Source organism: Lipotes vexillifer, unplaced genomic scaffold (genome assembly GCF_000442215.2).
Source record: "Lipotes vexillifer unplaced genomic scaffold, Lipotes_vexillifer_v1.1 scaffold234, whole genome shotgun sequence".
Taxonomy (NCBI): Eukaryota; Metazoa; Chordata; class Mammalia; order Artiodactyla; family Lipotidae; genus Lipotes; species Lipotes vexillifer.
Window position 1 is genome coordinate 1,619,330 of NW_006782612.1, and position 23,056 is coordinate 1,642,385.

A 23,056-nucleotide genomic window follows, 5' to 3' on the forward strand; every position below is an offset into this window, starting at 1 on the left:
GGGGGGGGGGGGGGGGAGGGACAAAATAAAAACAAAGAAACCCTCATTGTGGTGCGCTACAGATGAGGATTGGTATCCGAAGGGGTTGATATTTTCCATTGATTGTGGGAAAGGTCTGGCCGTTAGTATATCTCTCTTACTTTGCTTTTTTCTGTTTTTGTAACTTTCAAGGTTCACGGACACTGCATGTGCAGGCATAATACCAAGGGCTTAAACTGTGAACAGTGCATGGATTTCTACCATGATTTACCTTGGAGACCCGCCGAAGGTCGAAACAGCAATGCCTGTAAAAGTAAGTCTCAGGCAAAGGGACGTTCTGAATCAGTTCAGAGCCCGGTGTCCATTTTTGGAGTAGAGATGCTGTAACAGTACACTGGTCTGCAAAAGGAAGAAAAGTTACTACCCTTTTCCCAGCCTCACCCTGATAATCCTAGGAAGCCACTATCTGGTCTATTAAATTAATCAATAAGTATTTGAGCAGCACCTATGTGTTTGGCAGATTTAGTAGAAGACAGAGATGCCATCCCTGACATTGTACCTGTTTTTAAGGCAAGATGACCATGAGTGAGCAGTGAATGAACACAGTCGTGTGGTGGATCAGTAAGGTCTAAAAGAGATGGAGTAGTTGTCAGCCTTGTTTCTGTGCCAGCCCAGCTGCAGCCTGTGGCATCTTTCCATCCACCCATCCCTCCCGGTGCTATTCTCTGGGCAGAGGGGTAGTTTGAAACACCACCACCCTGCCCCACACACACAGTGATTCTGATAGACTATCATCCCTGCCAGGCGTGCTGTCTCTGCCCCCACTGAGGACTGTTCTAGGAGCTCAGAAAACAGCGAGGGCTGGAATGGTCAACGTTTTGTTAGTACGGACGACCAGCTGGCCCTTAACAAATAGTTAGGATTGTTTAGGTAAAGAGAAGAAAGCGCAGGGGGGCGGGGAGGGGGGAGGTGGAAGGGAGTTCAGATAAGGAGAACACAAAGCATAAGGCTCTAAGGGCATTCTCACGACACCAGGGTTTAATTCATGATTCTGGGCTTTAATTAAACCAACGTATCCAGGGCACTACGACACAGTCCCTCCCTATAGGGTGGAAAGGCCAGTGTGTAGAGCCCCGTGAGGGCCCCAGTCACAGAAGCTTCACTGTGAGAAGACAGGAGTCGTCGATGGGGGTTGTTGAGCGTGAGAGAGGGATGCTTAAAGCTGGGTTGAACCCAGCGGACTCTGCCGAATGGGCCAGAGGAGGGACAGAATGACCCACGAAGCCGGCTGGATGGCTGTTAAGGGTCTGATTAACAGAACCTGGCCCCGTGTGGTGGTGGGAATGACGAGCAAGGGAATCCGGCCTTCATACCATGTTCCTCAAAGCCGGCAGCCCAGACAGGCTTCCCCAGGAACATACCGCCTAGAAAACCCTCTGGAGGGACGTATTCCCGTCCCACCCTGAGCATGACACAGGTGCTTTTCCATACAGTGCAGCCTTCCTGTGAGTGAGCCTCCAAGGGGACTTCCCCCAGCACTTTTCAGCTTTTTATAGCCCATTCTCTTCCAAAGAGGGCAAGTGAGGTTATTTCATAAAGGTCACACTCGGAAGGTTTCCAGCATGGCTTAGGATTTAGACTGATGTTGTAAGCAGATGCGTCCTTTTTACCGCCAGCGCCTGCTTGTTAATTGCCATTTTGCCTGAACTTCGTCCCCAGTTTCCAAAATGAGCTTCCTTCCGACCAACCCCATCCTCCCCCGGTAAGTAGATTGAAAAGGCTTTTCCTGCCGTCGGTCTTGTCTCGCAGAGTGTAACTGCAACGAACATTCCAGCTCTTGCCACTTCGACATGGCGGTCTACTTGGCCACTGGCAACGTGAGCGGAGGGGTGTGTGATGAGTGTCAGCACAACACGATGGGGCGCAACTGCGAGCAGTGCAAACCGTTTTACTACCAGCACCCGGAGAGAGACATCCGGGATCCTAATCTCTGTGAACGTATGTGGGGAGAGGTCACGAGCGGGGACCTGTTTAGGTCAGCTTTTAGCTTGAATAGTCTGGTAGTCACTGTCCTTCTCTTGGGACTCAGACCCAGCCTTATTTTAGCTGCTCTATAGCATGCCGGGGGTGGAATTTACTTAGTAGTCCAGCCTTTCTGAGTCTATTTTTGTGACATTTGGAGGGATGAAGGGAATATGTGTATTTCTACATAAACACACACATTGTGTTACCTGATTCTCCTTAGAATGTACCTGTGACCCAGCTGGTTCTCAGAACAAGGGAGTCTGTGACAGTTACACGGATTTTTCTGCCGGTCTCATTGCTGGTCAGTGTCGGTGTAAATTACACGTGGAAGGAGAACATTGTGATATCTGCAAAGAAGGCTTCTATGGTTTAAGCACTGAAGATCCATTTGGTTGTAAATGTAAGTACATGTGTTCAGAAAGTTCGGGAGTTCTAATGTGCACGTAATTCCCATTTTACTTTGCAATTCTTAATCCAGTCGACTACTACAGACTCACTTGGTTTGTGTTTCTTTACTTCATTTTATCTTTAATGAAGCTTGTACTTGCAGTCCTCTGGGAACGATTCCTGGCAGGAATCCTTGTGATTCTGAGACTGGTTACTGCTACTGTAAGCGTCTGGTGACAGGACAGCATTGTGACCAGTGTCTGGTAGGTAAATCGTCATTTCATGGGATGGGTGGTTTGTGAATATGACATTTCAGTAGAGAACGATTTTCACAGTTGTAGCTTCTACCATCACCCTTTTATGTAAATATTAATATTAAGAGCCACGAGTAGACGACTCACAAAAGAGGAATTACTAGTGAATAATTTTGACAAGATATTCACCATCGCTGTTAGAGCTGCAAAATAAAACCACAGTGAAGTACCATCTTTACAGACAAAACTAACAAAAGTTTTTTTTAAAAAAAATAGGAATGCTGACTGTTAAGTGAGGACATAGTGAGGGGCAGGTACTCGTGTGCTACTGATGGAAATACAGACTGCTTCATACTTTATGAAAAGTGTTTTGCAGATGTGTATCCATAGCCTGTAGAAATGTGCATCCCCTTTGACCCAGTAATCCCGCTTCTGGGAATCTATCCTAATGAAATAATCAGATGTATTCACCAGAAGACTCATTGCATCTTGTATTAATCATAACAAAAATAACTTGGAAGCAACACTAGGGAAAGTAGTTAAATAAATTTGGGTGTTTCTATGCAGTGTGATATTTGGTTGCCATTGAAAATGATGATAACATGAGGAAATGCTTATGCTGGTGTAAAAAAAAATATATAAAAGGACACAGGATGTGAGTAGTATCTTGACTAGGGGAAAAGTTCATCAAGAAAAACAAAATCTGGAAGGAAATAGACCAAAAAGTTCACTGTAGTGATTCTGGGTGCAGTAATTATGAGAGTAATTTTTAAAAATTATATTTTATATCTTTTAAAACATTTTTGTGATTGCTTGCATATTACTGTCTCACTGCCAGAGTAATTCCAATGAAGAAAATGGGCATGTTTGTTGCTAGCTCACGTTAATTCTTGGATGAAGGCTATTTGTAGGGCAAAGAAACTGCTCTGATCTGGGGTTACCATGTGGGTATGTGCAACCCTCTCTGACCCCAGTGACCCACAGCTTGGGTTCTTTATGCTAGAATACTCCTACTCACACCTATTGTAGGCTTTCTGCTTCCACGGTGCAGATAAACGTTTGGTGGAACGTCCAAAACACGCCATAACTTGTCTCTTGCCGAGTCTGCTGTGTAATTACAGGAACCCCCCTTTAGATGTTTAATCTTTTGTTCTGCAGCCAGAGCACTGGGGCTTAAGCAACGACTTGGATGGCTGTCGACCTTGTGACTGTGACCTTGGGGGAGCCATAAACAATAGGTGAGTGGAGCTGCTCTGACACTCTTGCGCTCAGTCACCCCCAGGGTCCTTGCGACTTCTAGGACGAGGGTGACGTTCGGTGTCTCCTAAGAAGATAGGCAGAGTGCATTCACCTTTGCTTTGAATGCCTGATAGTCACTTTTACCTGTGCTCTCAAAGTTTTCAAAGGTTTGTTCATTCCAAGAGTTTAGCTTTGAAGCCTTCTCTAGTCTTTATGTTTCTTGGGTTTTTTATTTTGTTTTTTCATGTTTCTTTAGTTTTTGTCTTTTTTTTTTAATTGAAGTATAGTTGAGTTACAATACTGTGTTATTTTCAGGTGTTCTGCACAGTGATTTAGTTATATATGTATATATTCTGTTATATATGTGTATATTCAGTTGTATATATATATGTTCTTCAGATTCTCTTCCCTTATAGTATAATAAAATACTGAGTATAGTTCCATGTGTTATATAGTTGGTCCTTGTTGGTTATTGTTTCTTGGTTTTTAATAGTGTTATTTGTTTTGTATCTTTTCAGTATTTTTTAAATTACGGAAGCAGTGTATGCCCGTGGTTTTAAAAAAAAATTCAAGCAGTTCAGACAGGTATCCTGCCTTTTTTCCCCCATCAAGTTCCATTGCCTTGAAGTGCCACCGTTAACAGTTTCTTGTGTCTCTCTAGAAATTAATAATAGTGCTCAAAATACCTGTAAAAATGACAGTTTTCTTCCTCTCATTTCTTTTGAAATCATCTTAGGTGTTACTTTTTAAACAAGACAAGTACAAAGCAATATAGTCCATGATTTCCTACTTAGCTTAACAGACATTTTTTATAAATCAAAGTAATGTATGTATGTACATTACTCTGCAACTTTTTTTAATCTAGAGTTTTTTTTAATATCAGCATCTATTCATCTACCTCTTTTTGTGTGTTCTATCATGTGATAGTGCCATGATTTATTGATTTCCGTTTTTTGGGTCTTTTTCTTTTCAAAAATGTTGCAGTGAATATCCTTATTGGTAATCTCGATGAATGTTTGTAGACATATCTATAGATTGGGTTCCCAGTGATGGAAGTGCTAAGTCAAAGTACATGTGCATTTTCTGTTTTACTAAAGGATGTCAGATTGTTCTCCAGACATATGGTGCTAGTCTGTTTTCCTCCCAACCAGTTACAAAGTACATACTTCCCCAATCCCCCACCAGCAGCTGGTATCATCAAAACTTTTATTTTCACCAGTTTAAAAGACGGAAAATGCAGAGTCCCGTTTTGGTTTGTGTAAAGGCTCTTCATTTTATTCTTCACTATTTCATTTTTTCCAACTTGCAGGGACATTAATGAAAATTACATACAATAATTTTAGTGACTTAAATGTGTTGGCATTCCTTGAATTGGTGAGACATGACCCTCTCCTCAGAATGATCAAAGTATACATTTCGGCAGGATGTTCAATCTGTGGGAGTTGGATTAATTACCTTTGAGTTGTCTCTGTGTGTTACTGGATCAGATTCAGAACATCTGGTAAAAATAGCATAAGTGACTGTTGGGAGGGTAGACAGATGTTTCCTTGTGGCCCAGGATCTTCCCCGGGAGAACGTGCTGAATTCATTGAGTAAGCCTCATGGGTTCAAAAACTGACTCTCTTACAGGAAGATTTCCCAACACTGTAGTAATCTGCTTGGGCAGGAATGAGATTTTAGGCAGCAAGAACATGTTCTGTTTGGCCTCCGTACTTGGGTTTGTTCTGTTCCAGATCGTGCAGTAAACTTGGGACAGCATGTCGCCTCCGGAACTCCAGGGTGAATGCCTGTTCTTAGAAAACCTCCAGAGGGGAGGACGCAAGGATAATTCCATAAAGGAGGAAGGCGAGACCAGCTGCTCTCTCTGCTGATGAAATCACTTCCCTGACTTCCCTTGGTGACCCCCAGAACACAAGCTGGTGATTCCTTTAGTAACTGATTCCTCAATTCAAAGCTCTGGCACTCCGAAAATGCTTCTCGATTAGGGGAAAGTGGCATACGTAACTCTCCAAATTATGTCCTAAACTCAGGAATGCTCTGTGTTCCTTTACCCTAAACGGTTTTTTGTTGCTTACACTCTTTTCCTCTCTCTTGCTCGAATGCCCTGTGTTCCTTTACCCTAAACGGTTTTTTGTTGCTTACACTCTTTTCCTCTCTCTTGCTCGTCCGCACATGCTTCCTGTCTCTAAATGCACCCACGCACAGCCCCTGGCCTGCCCCTAATCTCTCTTGCAAAAAATGTGCAAAAACCAGAATGTGCTAGTCAAGAGAGTTTGTGAAACAAAACATTTTAGTGAAGTTTTTTTTTTTTTTTCAATTTTGATTGGAGTAGAGTTGCTTTACAATGTTTTGTTAGTTTCTGCTGTACAGCAAAGTGAATCAGTTATACATGTATACGTATATCCTTTAGTGAAGATTTTAAAGTAGGTAATTTGATCTTTCTAGCATGATGGTTGAAATAGATGCCTTATCTTTTGGCATCATTGGTGGGGGAAGAAAAGAAACTTTCAAGATGCCTCTCTAGTCTTGTGACTCTTCAGTGTTTTATAGTCATCCTTTTCAGGGTTGTTTTTCCCTGCAGGACTTTAAGAGTCCCAAAGAGGTGACAGAGGCTCTGTCTTCCAAAGCACCAGTTCTTCTAGAATGCTTGGTGCATAACAGATGCTCAGGATCATACTTGCTGATTGATTGATTTGTTGCAGACAGTCATAAATATCTTCCACCTGACAGTATTATTGTACTTTGCTTTGCCTCAGACACATGTTGAATAAATGCTGACTGAGTAAAAGAATTTGAGAAACAAAAGATTTTTATGATATAAAAATTAAACATGCCCTCCTTGGGAGAGGCAATCCCTAAATCAATCCCAAAACATTCCTTAGTTACTTTGGCTAGGGCTAGATTAAGTGTAAAGTCATGAAGTGGAAAAAGTTTTTAAATGTTTTGTTTAATGAGCTGGGTGGCTTTTGGTAGAGCAATTAAAGTGTGTAATCCATGCCTGTTATATTGACAGCTGGTCTGAACTTGTGGAATATTTTAAAGTAAGACCTAATTGATTTAAGTAATGTGACTCAAACCAGGTTAATGGCATTTTGCCTAGTAGATAACCTGCTTTTTTTTTTTTTAATATTTATTTTGGCGCATCGGGTCTTAGTTGCGGCACGCGAGATCTTCGTTGAGGCATGCGGGATCTTTTGTTGCGGCGCGCGGGCTTCTCTCTAGTTGTGGCGTGCGGGTTTTCTCTTCTCTGGTTGTGGCACGCAGGTTCCAGAACGCTTGGGCTCTGTAGTCTGCGGCACGCAGGCTCTCTAGTTGAGGTGTGTGAGCTCAGTAGTTGTGGCCGCGGCATGTGGGATCTTAGTTCTCCAACCAGGGATCAAACCCGCATCCCCTGCATTGCAAGGCGTTTACCGCTGGACCAGTGGGGAAGTCCCCTAACCTGCTTTAAATAAGAGTGGTTGCTAAGTAAATGCTGCTTGCAACTGTTTAAAACGTTGAAAAATAGAAGCAGTCTGACAGCATCCTTCAAAATTATTTCATCAGTTAAATTTAGGACTTTGAGATCTGGCTTGAAGCCCACCACTTTCTTCTGAGACTTTGATATCTGGCTTGAAGCCCACCACTTTCTTCTGAAGACCTCTCCTTTCTCCTTCTTAGACTGAAGGCCCCAGTCCTCCCTTAATGTGAAAACACATTACTTCTGCATCTTTGTTAGCACTCATTCTGGTTTGTGTTAGAGCTGTTTGTATTTGAAAGGTCTCTTTGGGCAGGGATTTTGTCTTAGCTGTTTTTGCATATTCTTTTGTCCCCAGCCCATTGATAGGTGCTCAGTAAATGAGCTGAAATTTATTGTACTTCGAAACCAGAGCAGAAGTTAATAGATATTTTCATCAATGTATGGGATAACTGTGGTGTACCTAAGCCTTTGTTAATTGCTATGGCACCTGGACGTAAAGAGATTATTGAACATAGCTCCTCCCCTTTAAGAACGTATTCTAGGTGTAGGGGAATTGGCGGTGGAGGTTGGGTGGAGGGGTGGCGGGAAAGCTGCTCTGGATAGAAGGGATGGTGCTGACTGCTCATCACTGGGGGACCAGCTCTTACTTGTAATCAGTATTTTGGAGGAGATTTCAGCGTTGAACAGCGTAGTGGTCCTTATGAATGATGATTTTTATCCTTTAATGTTTTTCTTTTGCTTTATTTCTTAGTAGTAAAGTTGAGATTGTACAGTATTCTCCCTGCTCATCACTGTTTGAATGAAAGGGTTTTCCTTCCAAGAGTTGCCAGTTGCTACATTGATGAGAAATCTGTGTTTTTGAGAAACGATCTTTTTATAAAATTTATTTTATTGACGTATAGTTGATTTACAATGTTGTATTTCTGCTGTACAGCAAAGTGATTCGGTTATACATTTCTATACATTCTTTTTCATGTTCTTTTCCATTATGGTTTATCACAGGAAATTGAATATAATTCCCTGTGCTATACAGTAAAACATTGTTGTTTATCCATCCTATACATAATAGTTTGCATCTGCTCAACCTAAACTTCTAATCCATCACTTCCCCCCGCCCCCCGCCCCCGGCAACCACAAGTCTGTTCTCTGTCTTTGTGTCTGTTTCTGTTTTGTAGATAAGTTTATTTGTGTAATATTTTAGATTCCACATATAAGTGACATCGTATGATTTTTGTCTTTCTCTGTCTGACTTACTTCACTTAGTATGGTAATCTCTAGGTCCATCCATGTTGCTGCATATGGCATTATTTCATTCCTTTTTGATGGCTGAGTAGTATTCCATTGTGTATGTAGGTACCACATCTTCTTTATTCATTCATCTGCCAATGGACATTTAGGTTGTTCCCATGTCTTGGCTATTGTAAATAGTGCTGCTCTGAACGTGGGGGTGCATGTATCTTTTCTTTTCTTTTCTTTTTAAGAACCAGTTTTATTTTTTGGCTGTGTTGGGTCTGCGTTGCTGCACGCGGGCGTTCTCTAGTTGTGACGAGCAGGGGCTACTCTTTGTTGTGGTGCGCGGGCTTCTCACTGCGGTGGCTTCTCTTGTTGCGGAGCACGGGCTCTAGGTGTGCGGGCTTCAGTAGTTGGGGCTCGCGGGCTCTAGAGCACAGGCTCAGTAGTTGTGGCGCACGGGCTTAGTTGCTCCGCGGCATGTGGAATCTTCCCGGACCAGGGATCGAACTCGTGTTTCCTGCATTGGCAGGCAGATTCTCTACCACTGCGTCACCAGAGAAGTCCGCATGCATCTTTCGAATTATGGTTTTCTCTGGATATACGCCCAGGAGTGGGACTGCTTGATCATATAGCAACTCTATTTTTAGTTTTTTAAGGAACCTCCATACTGTTCTCCACAGTGGCTGCATCACCTTACATTCCCACCAACAGTGTAGGAGCGTATTCCTCTTTTGAGAAATAATCTTGGCCTTTACCCTTTGAGGAAAAAAATAGGGCCTGTGTTAGGTTTCTGTGGCTGCCTTAGCAAATTACCACCACTTAGCGGCCTAAAACAACATAAATTTATTATCTTACAGTCCTGTATGTCAGACATGGTCTCAGGGGACTAAAATCAAGGTGTCGGTAGGGCCACGTTTCCACCTGAAGGTTCTGGGGAGACTTCTTCCTGCTCTTTCTCGCTGTTGGCAGATTTCAGTTTGTTTGGTTGTAGGATGCAGTTCCCGTTTCCCTGCTGGCTGTCAGCTGAGGGCTGTTCCCAGCTTCTAGAAGCTGCCCACGTTCCTTGCCTCTTTCTTTCACCTTCACAACCAACAACGGTGGGTCAGATCATCCTCGTGCCACAGCTCTGACCCACTCCTCTGCTTTCCTCTGCTGCTTCTAAAGATTCATGTGATTTGCTTGGGCCCACCTGGGTAACCCAGGATAATCCCCCATCTCAAGGTCCTTAACCTTGATCTCATTAGGAAAGTCCTTTGTGCCACATGAGGTAACACATCCACAGGTTCCAGGGCTGAGGATGTGGACATCTTTGGGAGTCATTATTCTGCCTGCCACGGGCCCTGATATATTGTGTTTTATGTCTTTATTCTACGTAACTGATCCAGTGAATTGCATCTGTATCTAGTTACAGGGAAATTGATGGGGGGAACATACAGCATTGTCAGATGTACCATTTCTATCTGGTGTCCCCTCATCTCCTCAGTCAGGTGAGCAGTGTCTTCCTCTCACCTGCCGTTCTTTGCTCTTAGCTCTGTGTGGGCACTGCCTGCATTTTGATTGGTTGTACTGGTCAATTGCTTTATTGTTTATCCCCCTTGGTTAGATTAGAAGTGCTTTAGGGCAGGAACTATATTTTTCTCCCATTTTTCTTTCTCCATATCATTTCACTGGAAGTAATGGACTTAACAAGGAAGGTAGGATTGGTTCAGAAGAGAGTTGACAGGGACTTCCCTGGCGGTCCAGTGGTTAAAACTCTGCGCTTCCACTGCCCGGGGCACAGGTTCGATCCCTGGTCGGGGAACTAAGATCCCGAATGCCGCGAGGTGCGGCCAAAAAAAGAAAGAAAGAAAGAGCTGACAATGGACTGAAATGGGAGAGTCTCGACACCAGGAAGCACAGCTGCCAAGGCTAATATCTGCTCAGTAAATATTTGTGGAAGAGTATGAGTGTGGCTCAGCTAAAGCCAAGGGTGGGCACCCGAAAGAGAAGCAGTTGTTTTCAGAGGAGGGGCTAGAGAGGCTGAGGGAAACCAGGCGGAGGCTCCGTGACTTGAGAGAAGAAGAAACAATTGTGGGTTTGGGGGAAGGCGGGGCTTTGGAAGGTAGGTTTGGCCATGTAGCTGGATGATCTGGGCAGCGGGGAGAGGGAGGAACTGGAGAGATCAGCTCGGGAGGTGGCTGGAGTAACAGGTGTAGAACGATGACACGTGGGACTAGGGTAGCCACAGTGACAGTGAGAGGAAATGGCTGAGTCGAGAACCGTCTTGAAATAACACGTGTTATATTGAGGATAAAGGGGAGATTATGTCTCACCTACATCAGAGGAGATTTTTTTAATTGAAGTGTAGTTGATTTACAATGTGTTAATTTCTGCTGTACAGCAAAGTGGTTCGGATATATATATTTATACACACACACACACACACACACACACACACACACACACATGCACACACACGCATTCTTTTTTATATTCTTTTCTGTCATGGTTTATCACAGGAGATTGAATAGAGTTCCCTGTGCTCTACAGCAGGACCTGTTGTTTATCCATTCTCTATATAATAGTTTGCATCTGCTAATGCCAACCTCCCAATCCATCCCTTCCCCCTCTCCCCCTTGGCAAGCACAAGTCTGTTCTACATCAGAGTAATTTTAAATCTGCTGACGGAAATAGCAGAGCTGAAGATAAGTCTGTGTGAGGTGGCGAACAGTTTGGGACAGGATGAATTAGAGGTGATGGCTGGGCAAACCATGGAAATGTCCCATTCACGGCTGGAGGGGTACAACCAGAGCACAGTCGTGAGTCGGAAGTAAGAGCTGTAGGTGAGGGCCACCTTCATGGAGGCAGGTAAATCCCCAAGAACGAGTTCACCAAAGGAGCGGCTGTTGAGTGGGGGCCACGCCTACGGGTGACAAGCGTTCAAGTGTGTGGACACAGGCGTGTGGCTGTGGAGCTGACATGAGGGGAATTCCCTGCACAGGGTCAGGTCCTGGTGCGTTGTTTCTTCTTTCCAACTGTGCTGCGGGTAAAAGCCTCTCGGGAGTCTGCCCGCTGTCTCTATCCTTGCCTTCCTTGGCTTGTTCTCTAGTAATGGATGGCATTGCAAAGAATCTGGGTGTTTTCTTCTTTGGTGGCTCACGTTTGAGACATTCGTTCCCTCAGTAAACATCTGCTGGGGAGGAAAGGGATTTTCTTTTGTCCCTGTGATGTCATGTGTGACGCCTGAAGTTTGGGAAATGGCTTTTGGTGGATTAGCTCGAAAGAGGTCTAGGTCCTAATTGGAACAAGCTTTCCTCCTCTGGGAATTGTCTGCAGGATGTTGAGTGTGTTCTTAGCCCTGTAGGATAAAAACTATTTACATGACGTAAAGGGAGAAGACTTCAGCTGGACCATGACAGGGCTGTTCGGGGTGTTTTTAATAAAGCTCTGAGTGTTCAGTCTTCCTGTGAGTTGTAACTTGCCTTAGGTATTTGGTTTAAAATGAACTTTGGGAGGAGGAAGAAAAAAAAGGAACTCTGGGAATAGGTTTAAAGTAACAATTCCAAATCACATCTTGACTTTAAAGATGTAAAGTAAAGATGGATGCATGTAATTCAGGGCTTTTTCTTTTTTTCAGTTGAAGTACAGTTGATTTACAATGTTTCAGGTATAGAGCAAAGTTGTCAGTAATTGTCCAACAAGAGAGGGAGTGACAACGTCTTAACAATACAGGTAGCAAACAACTGAGGCCTCAGAAGGCACCATTTGAGAGGAGGAGGGGGAGGGACCCACTCAAGCCTTCATGAAGGGATGACAGTTGAAAAACCAGGAGGATTTGAAGACACAGCGTGTCAACTTTAATGAACACCTACCTCGTGATCAGCTTAGTTGTTGATTTGTCGCGTTCATCATTTCTCTTGCAAGGAGGCGGTGGCACGACGGAGAAGGTGGTTCCTTCTGTGGGTTGGGGAGTGATGGTCAGGAAACACCACAGCGGGAGGGATTTGTGAGCTGAATCTTGAAAGAAGAGTGGGTAGATCTTTGCTGGGTAAATAAGGGATCAGGGCATTCCAGGCTGCAGGAACAACACAAGCAAAGGCAAGGGGGGGGCTTCCCCGGTGGCGCAGTGGTTGGGTGTCCGCCTGCCGATGCAGGGGACGCGGGTTCGTGCCCCAGTCCGGGAGGATCCCACATGCCGCGGAGCGGCTGGGCCCGTGAGCTGTGGCCGCTGAGCCTGCGCGTCCGGAGCCTGTGCTCCGCGGCGGGAGAGGCCACAACAGTGAGAGGCCCGCGTATAATCAAGACTTTAGATCCAACCTCTAGTGTTAAAAAAAGAAAAAGAAAAAGAAAAAGAAAAACTCTTAAGTAGTTCAGTGTGGTTGGAGAGGCGAGGGCAGAGGTGAGGCTAGGAAGGTAGGGAAGAGCCAGCTGGTGGGGGCCTGGTGCGCCTCCCCAAGGCCATCGTGCCTGGAAGTGAGGTGGTTAATGCATCTCATAAGGGTCATTCAGGCAGCTCGGGGGGGAGGTGGAAGTTCAGGTTGAGAAGTTGGAAGATTGGCAATAAGGATACCAATTAGAGGACTGTAACTGCTTTTACTGTGAGCGAGAGAGAGAAGAAAGGCATAGCCTAGTCAGTCCGAGGTGGGGAGAGGATACACAAGATGCTAGGAGGGAGCTTCCCTGGTGGCGCAGTGGTTGAGAGCCCGCCTGCCGATGCAGGGGACGTGGGTTCGTGCCCCGGTCCGGGAGGATCCCACGTGCCGCGGAGCGGCGCCTGCGCACAGCAATGAAGACCCAACGCAGCCAAAAATAGATTAAAAAAAAAAAAAAAAGATGCTAGGAGGGGAAATCACCGAATTTGGTTCCTGATTGGCTATGAAGAAGGGATCTAGAGAAGAACTTCTGGTTTCTGATGTGCTCGACTCTGGGTGGCGGAGTCTTCTCCCCAGCAGAGAACATGGGAGGGATTGGGTGCTGCTTTCTGGGATCTCTGATTAGCCTCTGGGACAACTAAGTTGGAACTGTCCTTCTGGGAGCTGGATATTTAGATGTGAGGCCCAGGAAAAGGGGTTACATTTGCAAAAGATATATCAGTGCAAGAACATATGTGATAACTACAGAAAACCTTAACGTGGCACAGATGGGGCATAGTCAAGAGAGCAAGGGAGATAAATCCGAAAGACCAGGTCACTCAGAGCTTTCAACCTCAGGAGTCTGGGATTAATTTGTAGGCAGTATTTCCTTCCATGTACTTATTTTCTGAAGGAAGTAAGAAAACCCTACGTGATTATTTCACCCCACTTACTATTTAATGGCAAACATGGATCTGCTTCCAGTGGGTTCATTATGAACGTGGTGAGCACAACTGACCAGCTCTCCTTCCCTTCCAGTTGCTCTGCAGAGTCAGGCCAGTGCGTCTGCCAGCCCCACATGACCGGACGCCAGTGCAACGGAGTGGAATCCGGTTTCTACTTTCCCACCTTGGATCACTACATCTACGAAGCAGAAGAAGCCAGCTTGGGGCCTGTAAGTAGGGGGCTGCTGGCCAGGTGGGTAAAGCAGAGTATGGGGGCCGGGCAGTAATGGCAATACACATTTTGTAAAGAGACCAAGTAAGAAGCATCTCATCAGTGAGCGCGAAGCAAGGGCCAGGAGCAGGCCTTCTTGACAACAGCCGTATTTAAAGCGTAAGTAAATCCGTAACGCAGAAGGAGACTTTGGAACATTCACTAGTAAGGCCTTTGGTGTTTTTAGGCAGGTGGGTTGTTGTGTTTTTTTTTTTTTTCTTTTTCTATTCTTTTCTCTACAGTGCGCCAGAGTTAGCTGGTACAGTAAATATTCAGAGAGGATATTGCTTCAGTTTTCTAATGCTGTGTAACAAGCCGTGCCAAAAGTTAGTGGCTTCAGATATATGTCTGGCACTTCAGCTGCGACGGCGGAAATAGCTGGAGGCCAGCTGGGTGCTGTTCTCCAAGCAGCTGTCTTGAGCTTCCTCACAGCATGGAGGTGTCTGGACAGTGAGAATTCTTACCTGGCATCTGGAGGAGGAGACAGAAACTGCCAGGTCTCTCGAGGTCTGGGCTGAGAAGTGCCAGAATGTCATTTTCTCACACTTCGCTGGTCACAAGGCACAAGGCCAGACCAGATTCGAGGGCAGGGGAACATAGGTTCCACCTCATGATGGGTAAGGCCGCACACACATACATTACAGGGAATGAAGGACTTCATCTCTGGAGGTAGCTAATCACAGTTACTGTATGTAATCCTGTGAACAAACTCAAATGCACACTTGAGTTAAGCAACTCAGATTGATCCATTCTCAGCCTTACAATCAGAATTCACTCATCAATAGTGAACATTCATGGTTGTAACAAGTTTGCTCACTTGTACGTGGCAGCTGAAACAAATACCAATGAGAATGACAGAAATACATCCTCTAGGTAGCAGGCTAGCCTTGTGGAAATCTGGGACATACCTGGTCACTCCTAGGCTTGCTAGTAACAGCATTTGGGATGTTCTCTTTCCTTCCGTCATGCTCATTTTCCTGGTTATATCATAGAAGGTATATCCTAAGCCTTAAGCCCATCTCCAGTGTCCCAAGACTACCTCAACCTAAAAACTGAAAAGAAACCAGTTACCTGTTTACAAAGCAAAAGGTGATACAGTCTACTGGAAAATATGACTGCAAAAAATGGGTTTAATATCTACAGTTTTGCACCTTTGGGTGACTTCTGATTTCTTTGACGGTTACCTTGAATTCCATCTCAAGTAAAGCATCAGTCCTGTCCCCTTGTCCTCAGGGGGTCAGCATAGTGGAGCGGCAGTATATCCAGGACCGTATTCCTTCCTGGACTGGAGCAGGCTTCGTCCGAGTGCCTGAAGGGGCTTATTTGGAGTTCTTCATCGACAACATACCATATTCTATGGAGTATGACATCCTAATTCGCTATGAGCCACAGGTAACCCCTTGCGGGGTTGGATAATGCGGGGTGGATATTGGTAGAAAAAATCTTTCTTCTAATGGACACTATGTCTTTGTGAATTGTGGAGGGTGCATTGTAACAGAGGGAGCTCTCTCTGACTTCCTCTGCTCCTTGGAAGTAAAAATGTACATTTTTCTTCAGTTTCACAAACATTTAGTCATCTCCTTGTTAGGCACTTAGCCTTGCTGGGAACTGAGGTGGTGATGTGAATGTGCCAGGTTCTCTCCTTGCCTCGATGGCCTGCCCTGCCCAGGGATGGACACATGTCCCTAACTGTCGCCATCAAAGGTGGAAAGTCTAAGAGCAGAGACACAAACAGTGCTGCAAGATGAGAGGTTCATACCAGCCGGACTGGCCAGGGGCTGCCAAAATGTTTACTAAAGAGTCAGTTGTAGGCCTTAAAACAGCAATGGAATTTTGACACAAGAGGAAGTAAGGAATAGCATAAGCAGTGGAGAAGGGGATGTTTTGAGCATCCTTCCACATAGCCAGGTAAGGGATGTGGTTGGAGATGCTGTTAGGAGAAATGCTGGGATCAGTAAATGAACTTGGACTCTATACTAACAGGAAGCTGTCAAAGGGTTTTGGGCAAGGGATTGTCATTATCTAAGCTGTGGGGTTTTGGGTTTTTTTTTTTTTTTTTAATCTTCTTTTTTGCTTTTAAGTCAGAGAAAGACGAATATCATATATCACTTACATGTGGAATCTAAAATACGAAAAAAATGAACTTATCTACAAAACAGAAATAGACTCACAGACATAGAAAACAAATTTACGGTTACCAAAAGGGAAAGTGGGGGAGGGGTACATTAGGAGTTTGGGATTAATGGATGCACACTACTGTATGTAAAATAGATAACTAACAAGGACCTCCTGTATAGCGCAGGGAACTATATTCAGTATCTTGTAATAACGTATAACGGAAAAGAATCTGAAGAATAGATAGATACATATGTATAACTGAATCACTTTGCTGTACACCTGAAACTAACGCAACGTTGTAAGTCAACTCTACTCCAATAAAAGATAATAAGCTGTGTTTTAAGGTGGATGAAAAGGGACGTTGGGAGAGGCAGGGAGAGCAGTGGGAGGCTGTTTCAGTGTCCAGGTGGGAAGGGGCTCGGGCTGGAACTGGGGTAATAGCCGAGGGAATGGTCAAGAGGGAAGGGAAACGCAAGCGAGTGTTTCCTATTTAAACTTGGCAAAAGATGGATGGATGGATGGATCCATCCAAACAAACCGGCAGCAGTGGGCCAGCTCGGTTGGTCTTTCCGATCATCCGTTTCTTACTGTAGCTCCCCGACCACTGGGAGAAAGCTGTCATCACAGTGCAGCGACCTGGGAAGATTCCAACCAGCAGCCGATGTGGAAACACTGTTCCTGATGATGACAACCAGGTGGTGTCCCTGTCGCCTGGCTCCAGGTCAGTGTGACAGTGGTTTGCAGCTTAACAGAACCCGCATGCAAATTAATTCTTTCTCTCATGTCTCGCCTGGTGAGTTGTACAGTTACCATTTTGGGGCCATGAGCCAAACATGGACTGTTCCTTCCTTTGGGATGATCTACGTGGAGCTTTGATGGATTAGATACTTAAAGGTGCGCCTTTGGTTGTTATTTTTCTCTTTTGTTTCGGGGCAGGTATGTGGTCCTCCCCCGCCCCGTGTGCTTGGAGAAGGGTGTGAACTACACAGTGAGGTTAGAGCTGCCCCAGTACACCTCCTCGGACAGCAGTGTGGACAGCCCCTACACGCTGATCGATTCTGTAAGTGGAGGTCGTTTCTGACATGAGCAGGAGTACTGGGCAGAAAGCATGCATCAGCTTCCCCAGAGGGTTTTGTGGAGGGTAATGCTGAGAGGTGAGGCAGAGTCATTCTTTCTGCCTCCGAGGCCACTTTGCTTATTTATTTTAATAAAACTCCACCCTCTGGAAAGGATCTACTCAAGACAATCCTTCCTGAAAATATGAAGTGTCTTAACGATGACATTTCAAAACCCATCAAACTTTGTAAGAGGTCTCTAAACTTTTTCTGGCAAGAATATTTAAGAATGAAAAGGTTTTCACTTGACTCCATGAGTCTGTTTTTATTTTTCAAGAGTCAAAGAAGCACTTGGGCTTTTTATGTGTTTGGTTGCGTTAATTGATGACCTGGGACAGCCCCTGTAAGAACAGTGTGTTGTTCTGTTTTCTTCCTAGCTTGTTCTCATGCCATTCTGTAAGTCGCTGGACATCTTCACTGTGGGAGGCTCAGGAGATGGGGTCGTCACCAACAGTGCCTGGGAAACCTTTCAGAGATACCGATGTCTGGAGAACAGCAGAAGCGTCGTGAAGACTCCGATGACCGATGTTTGCAGAAACATCATCTTTAGCATTTCCGCCCTGTTACACCAGACAGGCCTGGGTAGGTATTACTGCTGCTGCTTCTGCCCCTTCTTTCTCAAGAGGCGTGAGGACGCTTGACATCACGAGGTACGTTGGCAGGCATGTCCTATAGCTCTGTGTTAGGCAGTCAGCCCAAAGGAAATAGTGTCTCAACTACAGTTGGTGTTTGTTTCTTTAAGAGCATGTTAGTGATAGAGCACCACTGACAATGGACTCAGTCATCAAGTAACACACAAAGAATAGGGGACTAGGGAAAGGTCCCTGAGACTTTCCATATGCAGGGTGAGGAGTTGGGATGGAATGACAGCACCCCGTAACTGAAATTGATATTTTGCTCTTTGAAAGGTCACTGGGCTTTTGTTGAAGTTCTTGTGATATTTGAGGTTTGAAGGCAAGGAGAGAAAACCTTAATGACCTCCTTCCTAGAAAAACCGCTTTTATCTGTCATCTCCGGCTCCTGCCACTTCCCTGGCACCCATCCGAGGGAGGATACTGCTTTAAATGGGAATTCTGAACAAGCCAAGGTGCTCATGGGGGGAGGATTGGGAAGGGCCCCAGCAAAAGGACAGACCAGTGCAGAGCCAAGTGGTCCTCACTGGGCCCATCGCTGTGGGGAGCACGGCCGCCCTGGGTCACAGGCTTTTTTTTTTTTAATTTTTAAAAAATATTTTTATTGGAGTATAGTTGAAACTAATACAACATTAGTGTACAGCAAAGTGAATCAGTTATACATATCCACTCTTTTATTTTTTTAAGATTCTTTTCCCATAGAGGCCATTACAGAGTGTTGAGTAGCATTCCCTGTGCTATGCAGCAGGTTCTTATTAGTTACCTATTTTATATTTAGTAGTGTGTGTATGTCAATCCCAACCTCCCAGTTTATCCCTCCCCCGCTATCCCCTGGTAACCAGAAATTTGTTTGTAACCAGAGTCACATCTGTGACTCTACTTCTGTTTTGTAAATAAGTTCATTTGTACCTTTTTTTTTTTTAGATTCCACCTATAAGTGATACCATATGATATTTGTATTTCTGTGTCTGGCTTAACTTCACCCAGTACGACGATCTCTAGGTCCATCCATGTTGCCGCAAATGGCATCATTTTGTTCTTTTTTATGGCTGAGTAATATTCCATTGCATATCGGGTCATGGGCTCTTGCCTCTCTCCCCTGCAGCTTGTGAGTGTGACCCTCAGGGCTCCTTAAGTTCCGTCTGCGACCCCAACGGAGGCCAGTGTCAGTGCCGGCCAAACGTGGTTGGGAGAAGGTGTGACAGATGTGCTCCCGGCACCTTTGGCTTTGGCCCCAGCGGGTGCAAACGTAAGTTGACCAGAATTGTAACGTATTCATTCAGATCATGAGTCATACTAGCATGGGTTCCATAGCTTCAGAAGGCATGCTGCACTCTGGAAATGGACCACAGGGGCCCATGAGCATTCTGCACTGGGCATGGGGGGACTGGCCTATGTAAGGGGTGTGTTTGCATTTAATGCGTTTTTCAGCTGGTCCCTTGGTTGCCTATTTCCTCAGCTTGTGAGTGCCATCTGCAAGGATCTGTCAATGCTTTCTGTGACCCCATCACTGGCCAGTGCCACTGTTTCCAGGGGGTGTACACGCGGCAGTGTGACCGGTGCTTACCCGGGTACTGGGGCTTTCCAAGTTGCCAGCCCTGCCAGTGCAACGGCCATGCCGATGACTGCGACTCAGTGACAGGGGAATGCCTGAGCTGCCAGGACTACACCACGGGGCATAACTGTGAAAGGTACACGCAGTCTTTTGAAAGTAAAGAGAACGAGATTGTTTCTGGCTGAGCAAACAGCATCTTAGACAAACCACAGAATGAATCTCTACCAGTCTCCAGATGGCTCTTTCATTTCCGATCACCTCGGTATTTATTTTCTAGGAACTCATTCATTTATCCAGAACAGATTTAGCTTACACCCTCTGCGTGCCAGGCGTTGTTCAAGGGCTCAGGGGGGATACAGCAGAGAACAGAACTGATGTGAATCTGCCCTCTTTGGAGAGTCTTTCTAGAGGTCACCTTAAGGCTGTATATAAATCATCTCTCTGTCTCAGCAGATCCTGGCCTAGGATGAGAGTTGTGAAATGTTAATGCCTAATTTAGGTCAAAGTAGAAACCAAATCCAAATGAGGATTAGTCATTTTAGATGGTTTTGTTTTTGGGAAACATGTTATGCAGCTACAGCCCACATAAAATGTGCACAAGTAGATCTGTTCTCCAGTTAGCAGATGTTAATTGCGTAATTATTATGGATGTAGTGCACTGCACTAAGGGATAGTAAAAATTGGACATAAAATGTGCCTCTAATAACATTACAGCCCAGCTCAGTAGATGAGGAACAGTCCTTATGAAAAAATTATATCCTGACCTACAGCGTTCATTACTAATTAAGAAAGGCAGACGTGCTCTTAGAACCTGCTTTTTTTGGATTGCTAGTCTCCATCTTTCAAGTCAATAAATCTTCTCTCTTCTAGTATCCATCCACATTATATGGGATTATTGTTGTAAAAAAAAATTTCAGCAAGTGCTTCAGTCAGTGCAAAAGTTGCTCATCAGATGAAAGAAGTTGTTAGTGAAAACTGCATTTGTGATTACCTTATGGCTTGAAGATACGCAAGGCAGCAGATACTGCTGGATGGTATTCAAGAATTCAGCGATTTCAGTGACTACTCCTTGGAGTAAAAGTCAGTCCTTCCAACCACAAATGGTGTTGTGAAAAGATAACAAGGAAACAGTTACACAAGATTAAAAGGAAGAAATTAATATATTAGTATCATCTTTTGTTTTCTCCGTTAAGTTTTTCATTACTGTTCTTTCATTGAGAGATGGAGAATATATTCGAGAGAGAGAGAGAGAGAGAGAGACAAACAGATAAGAAAATCAGATGAAAAAGGGGAAGAGATGGGTGGGGAACGCAGGTCAACAGCGGTGGTTGTCCACGAGACCAATCTGAAATCAGGCCCACTGTGAATTTTACTTGTAAAGCATTTTGATTTCTGGCAGAACTCAAAAGGGTATAGGAAGAGAAAAGATTTTCAGCCCTAGTTTGGATGACAAAAGTGCATTAAAGTATTTCAGATGCTGCTATCTAGTTTGAGCTGACTTCTCATTCTTTTCCTCTTTCCGAGATGATCAATTTTCAATCCTGTGAATTTAAAAAGAAGCTCTAGGCTCAGATTATTGCCGAGGGGGTTAGAGAAGGGAGGAGACAGGAAATGAACACTCAGTTCTTACCATGATGTATTTGGACTTATTTCACCTAGAAAAACCTCATAGAAAACTTTCTCACAAACTGTTGCACAAAATTGCTTCATCACTGCTGATTTTCCCAGCACATAATTGGGGCACATGTTCTTGTATTGTGTCTATGTCTAATTAAATAGGAGGTTAATGTCCTCTGAACAACTATCCCCTTTTATTTCTTCATGCTTCCCTGTTCCCCATTTTTAAAAAATTACCTCTGCCTCAAAAAAGAAAAAAAAACAACAACCTGAATTAGAAGTTCCAGGCCCAGTTGTGCTTGTAACCAGCTTATCTTGGGTGAGTTAGCTCACCTCTCCCAGTATCCAACTTTCTGATGGTAGAATAACTAAGCTGGATTAGATGATATCCAAACTTCTTTCAAGCTCTCATGTTATAGGAAGTAAAAAAGTAACCTAATTACCAGTCATGTTTAAAAGCAGCATGACATACTAAAAGAATTCCTTGCTAAAAGTCAGGAGGCTGAATTCAAATCTTGGCTCATTTATTCACTAGTTGTGTAAGCCTTGCCAGTCGTTTAAGCTCCATGGCTGCCTTATCTGTAAGGAGAGGAGATGGAACCTGTTGGGTTTGAGAACTGATAAATAACATATCTCATCCTTGAGAGGCAGACACAAGGGTCAGGCATCTGGAGAGCATCCCCATTGGCTTTAAGGCTGGATTGCAGAACAAGGCATCATGGGCTTGCTGACACAACGTCCCTCCCAGGCATAGGCAGAGACTGACAACCACGGGCTCTCTTTCCCCCAGGCCCCGCCCCCAGACTCCTTAGTGCAAGGAGGGGAGCTACCAGAATGCTCAGGACAGGCAGTAGGGTGCGCCTGGGGAGATGTACTTCTTTCTCTGGGGAGGAGTGAACGAGGGTCTGGGTGAGGACAGAGGTGTCACCCTAATGCAGGGGTCCTGCCATGGGGTCCCCAGGCTAGGAGCAGCAGCATCAGCCCCTAAATCAGAAATGGGGAGAGGGAGCCCAGCAATCTGTGTTTCAAAAGCCCTCCAGGGATTTCTGATTAGAACTAGTGTTTGAGCCACTGCTCTACTGGCAAGTCCTTCGTGTGGAAACGTGAGGAATGAGGAACGATGTTCCTAAACAGAGAATGTGGTTTCTTAGACTCCTTCTTGTAACAGATTTCTTAGGACTGTGGTTCATGACCTTCTCTCTTCGGCAACTGATGTAGGTGCTCGGCTGGTTACTATGGAGACGCCATCATTGGGTCAGGAGATCACTGCCGTCCTTGTCCTTGTCCAGATGGTCCCGACAGCGGACGCCAGTTTGCCAGTAGCTGTTACCAAGACGCTGTTACTTTACAGCTTGCCTGTGTCTGTAATCCTGGATACATCGGTAAGTGATGTGCAGACTTTCGGAGGAAAAGATGCGTCTTCACGAGGTTAGTTGTTAAGGAAGATGAAGAGTGAGCCAATTTAGTTGCTTTTTTTTTTTTTTTTACAATCCTTAATTAAAAGTGAAGGGAGGGCTTCCCTGGTGACGCAGTGGTTGAGAGTCCGCCTGCCGATGCAGGGGACGCGGGTTCGTGCCCCGGTCCGGGAAGATCCCACATGCCGCGGAGCGGCTGGGCCCGTGAGCCATGGCCGCTGAGCCTGCGCGTCCGGAGCCTGTGCTCCGCAGTGGGAGAGGCCACAGCAGTGAGAGGCCCGCGTACCGCAAAAAATAAATAAAAAGTGAAGGGAATCTGAAATGTAGATGATGTTCTTTTCCTGTCTGGCATGTGGGGTAGAGTCAGTTTTTGTGTCTCTGATAATAATGTTATAATACAGGGCACAACAGCAAGCTCATTTAATCCATAAGTCCCTGCTGACACTTTTCTGGTCTTAACCAGTAGAAAAGTTAATTTACATTT

General features: G+C 44.9%; 1 protein-coding gene across 1 annotated transcript in view; it reads left to right on the plus strand.

The window, feature by feature from the left end:
* The window catches only part of LAMB1 (laminin subunit beta 1), a 77,921-nt gene that overhangs the window by 24,565 nt on the left and 30,300 nt on the right, over window positions 1–23,056 (plus strand). The window contains exons 8-20 of the mRNA XM_007455347.1: window positions 172–292; window positions 1,789–1,977; window positions 2,225–2,404; window positions 2,542–2,654; window positions 3,804–3,883; window positions 13,944–14,079; window positions 15,354–15,512; window positions 16,832–16,959; window positions 17,175–17,298; window positions 17,731–17,935; window positions 19,091–19,234; window positions 19,445–19,676; window positions 22,376–22,539. Of these exons, the coding sequence (XP_007455409.1) occupies window positions 172–292; window positions 1,789–1,977; window positions 2,225–2,404; window positions 2,542–2,654; window positions 3,804–3,883; window positions 13,944–14,079; window positions 15,354–15,512; window positions 16,832–16,959; window positions 17,175–17,298; window positions 17,731–17,935; window positions 19,091–19,234; window positions 19,445–19,676; window positions 22,376–22,539 (1,975 nt within the window). The remainder of the gene's footprint in view (window positions 1–171; window positions 293–1,788; window positions 1,978–2,224; window positions 2,405–2,541; window positions 2,655–3,803; window positions 3,884–13,943; window positions 14,080–15,353; window positions 15,513–16,831; window positions 16,960–17,174; window positions 17,299–17,730; window positions 17,936–19,090; window positions 19,235–19,444; window positions 19,677–22,375; window positions 22,540–23,056) is intronic.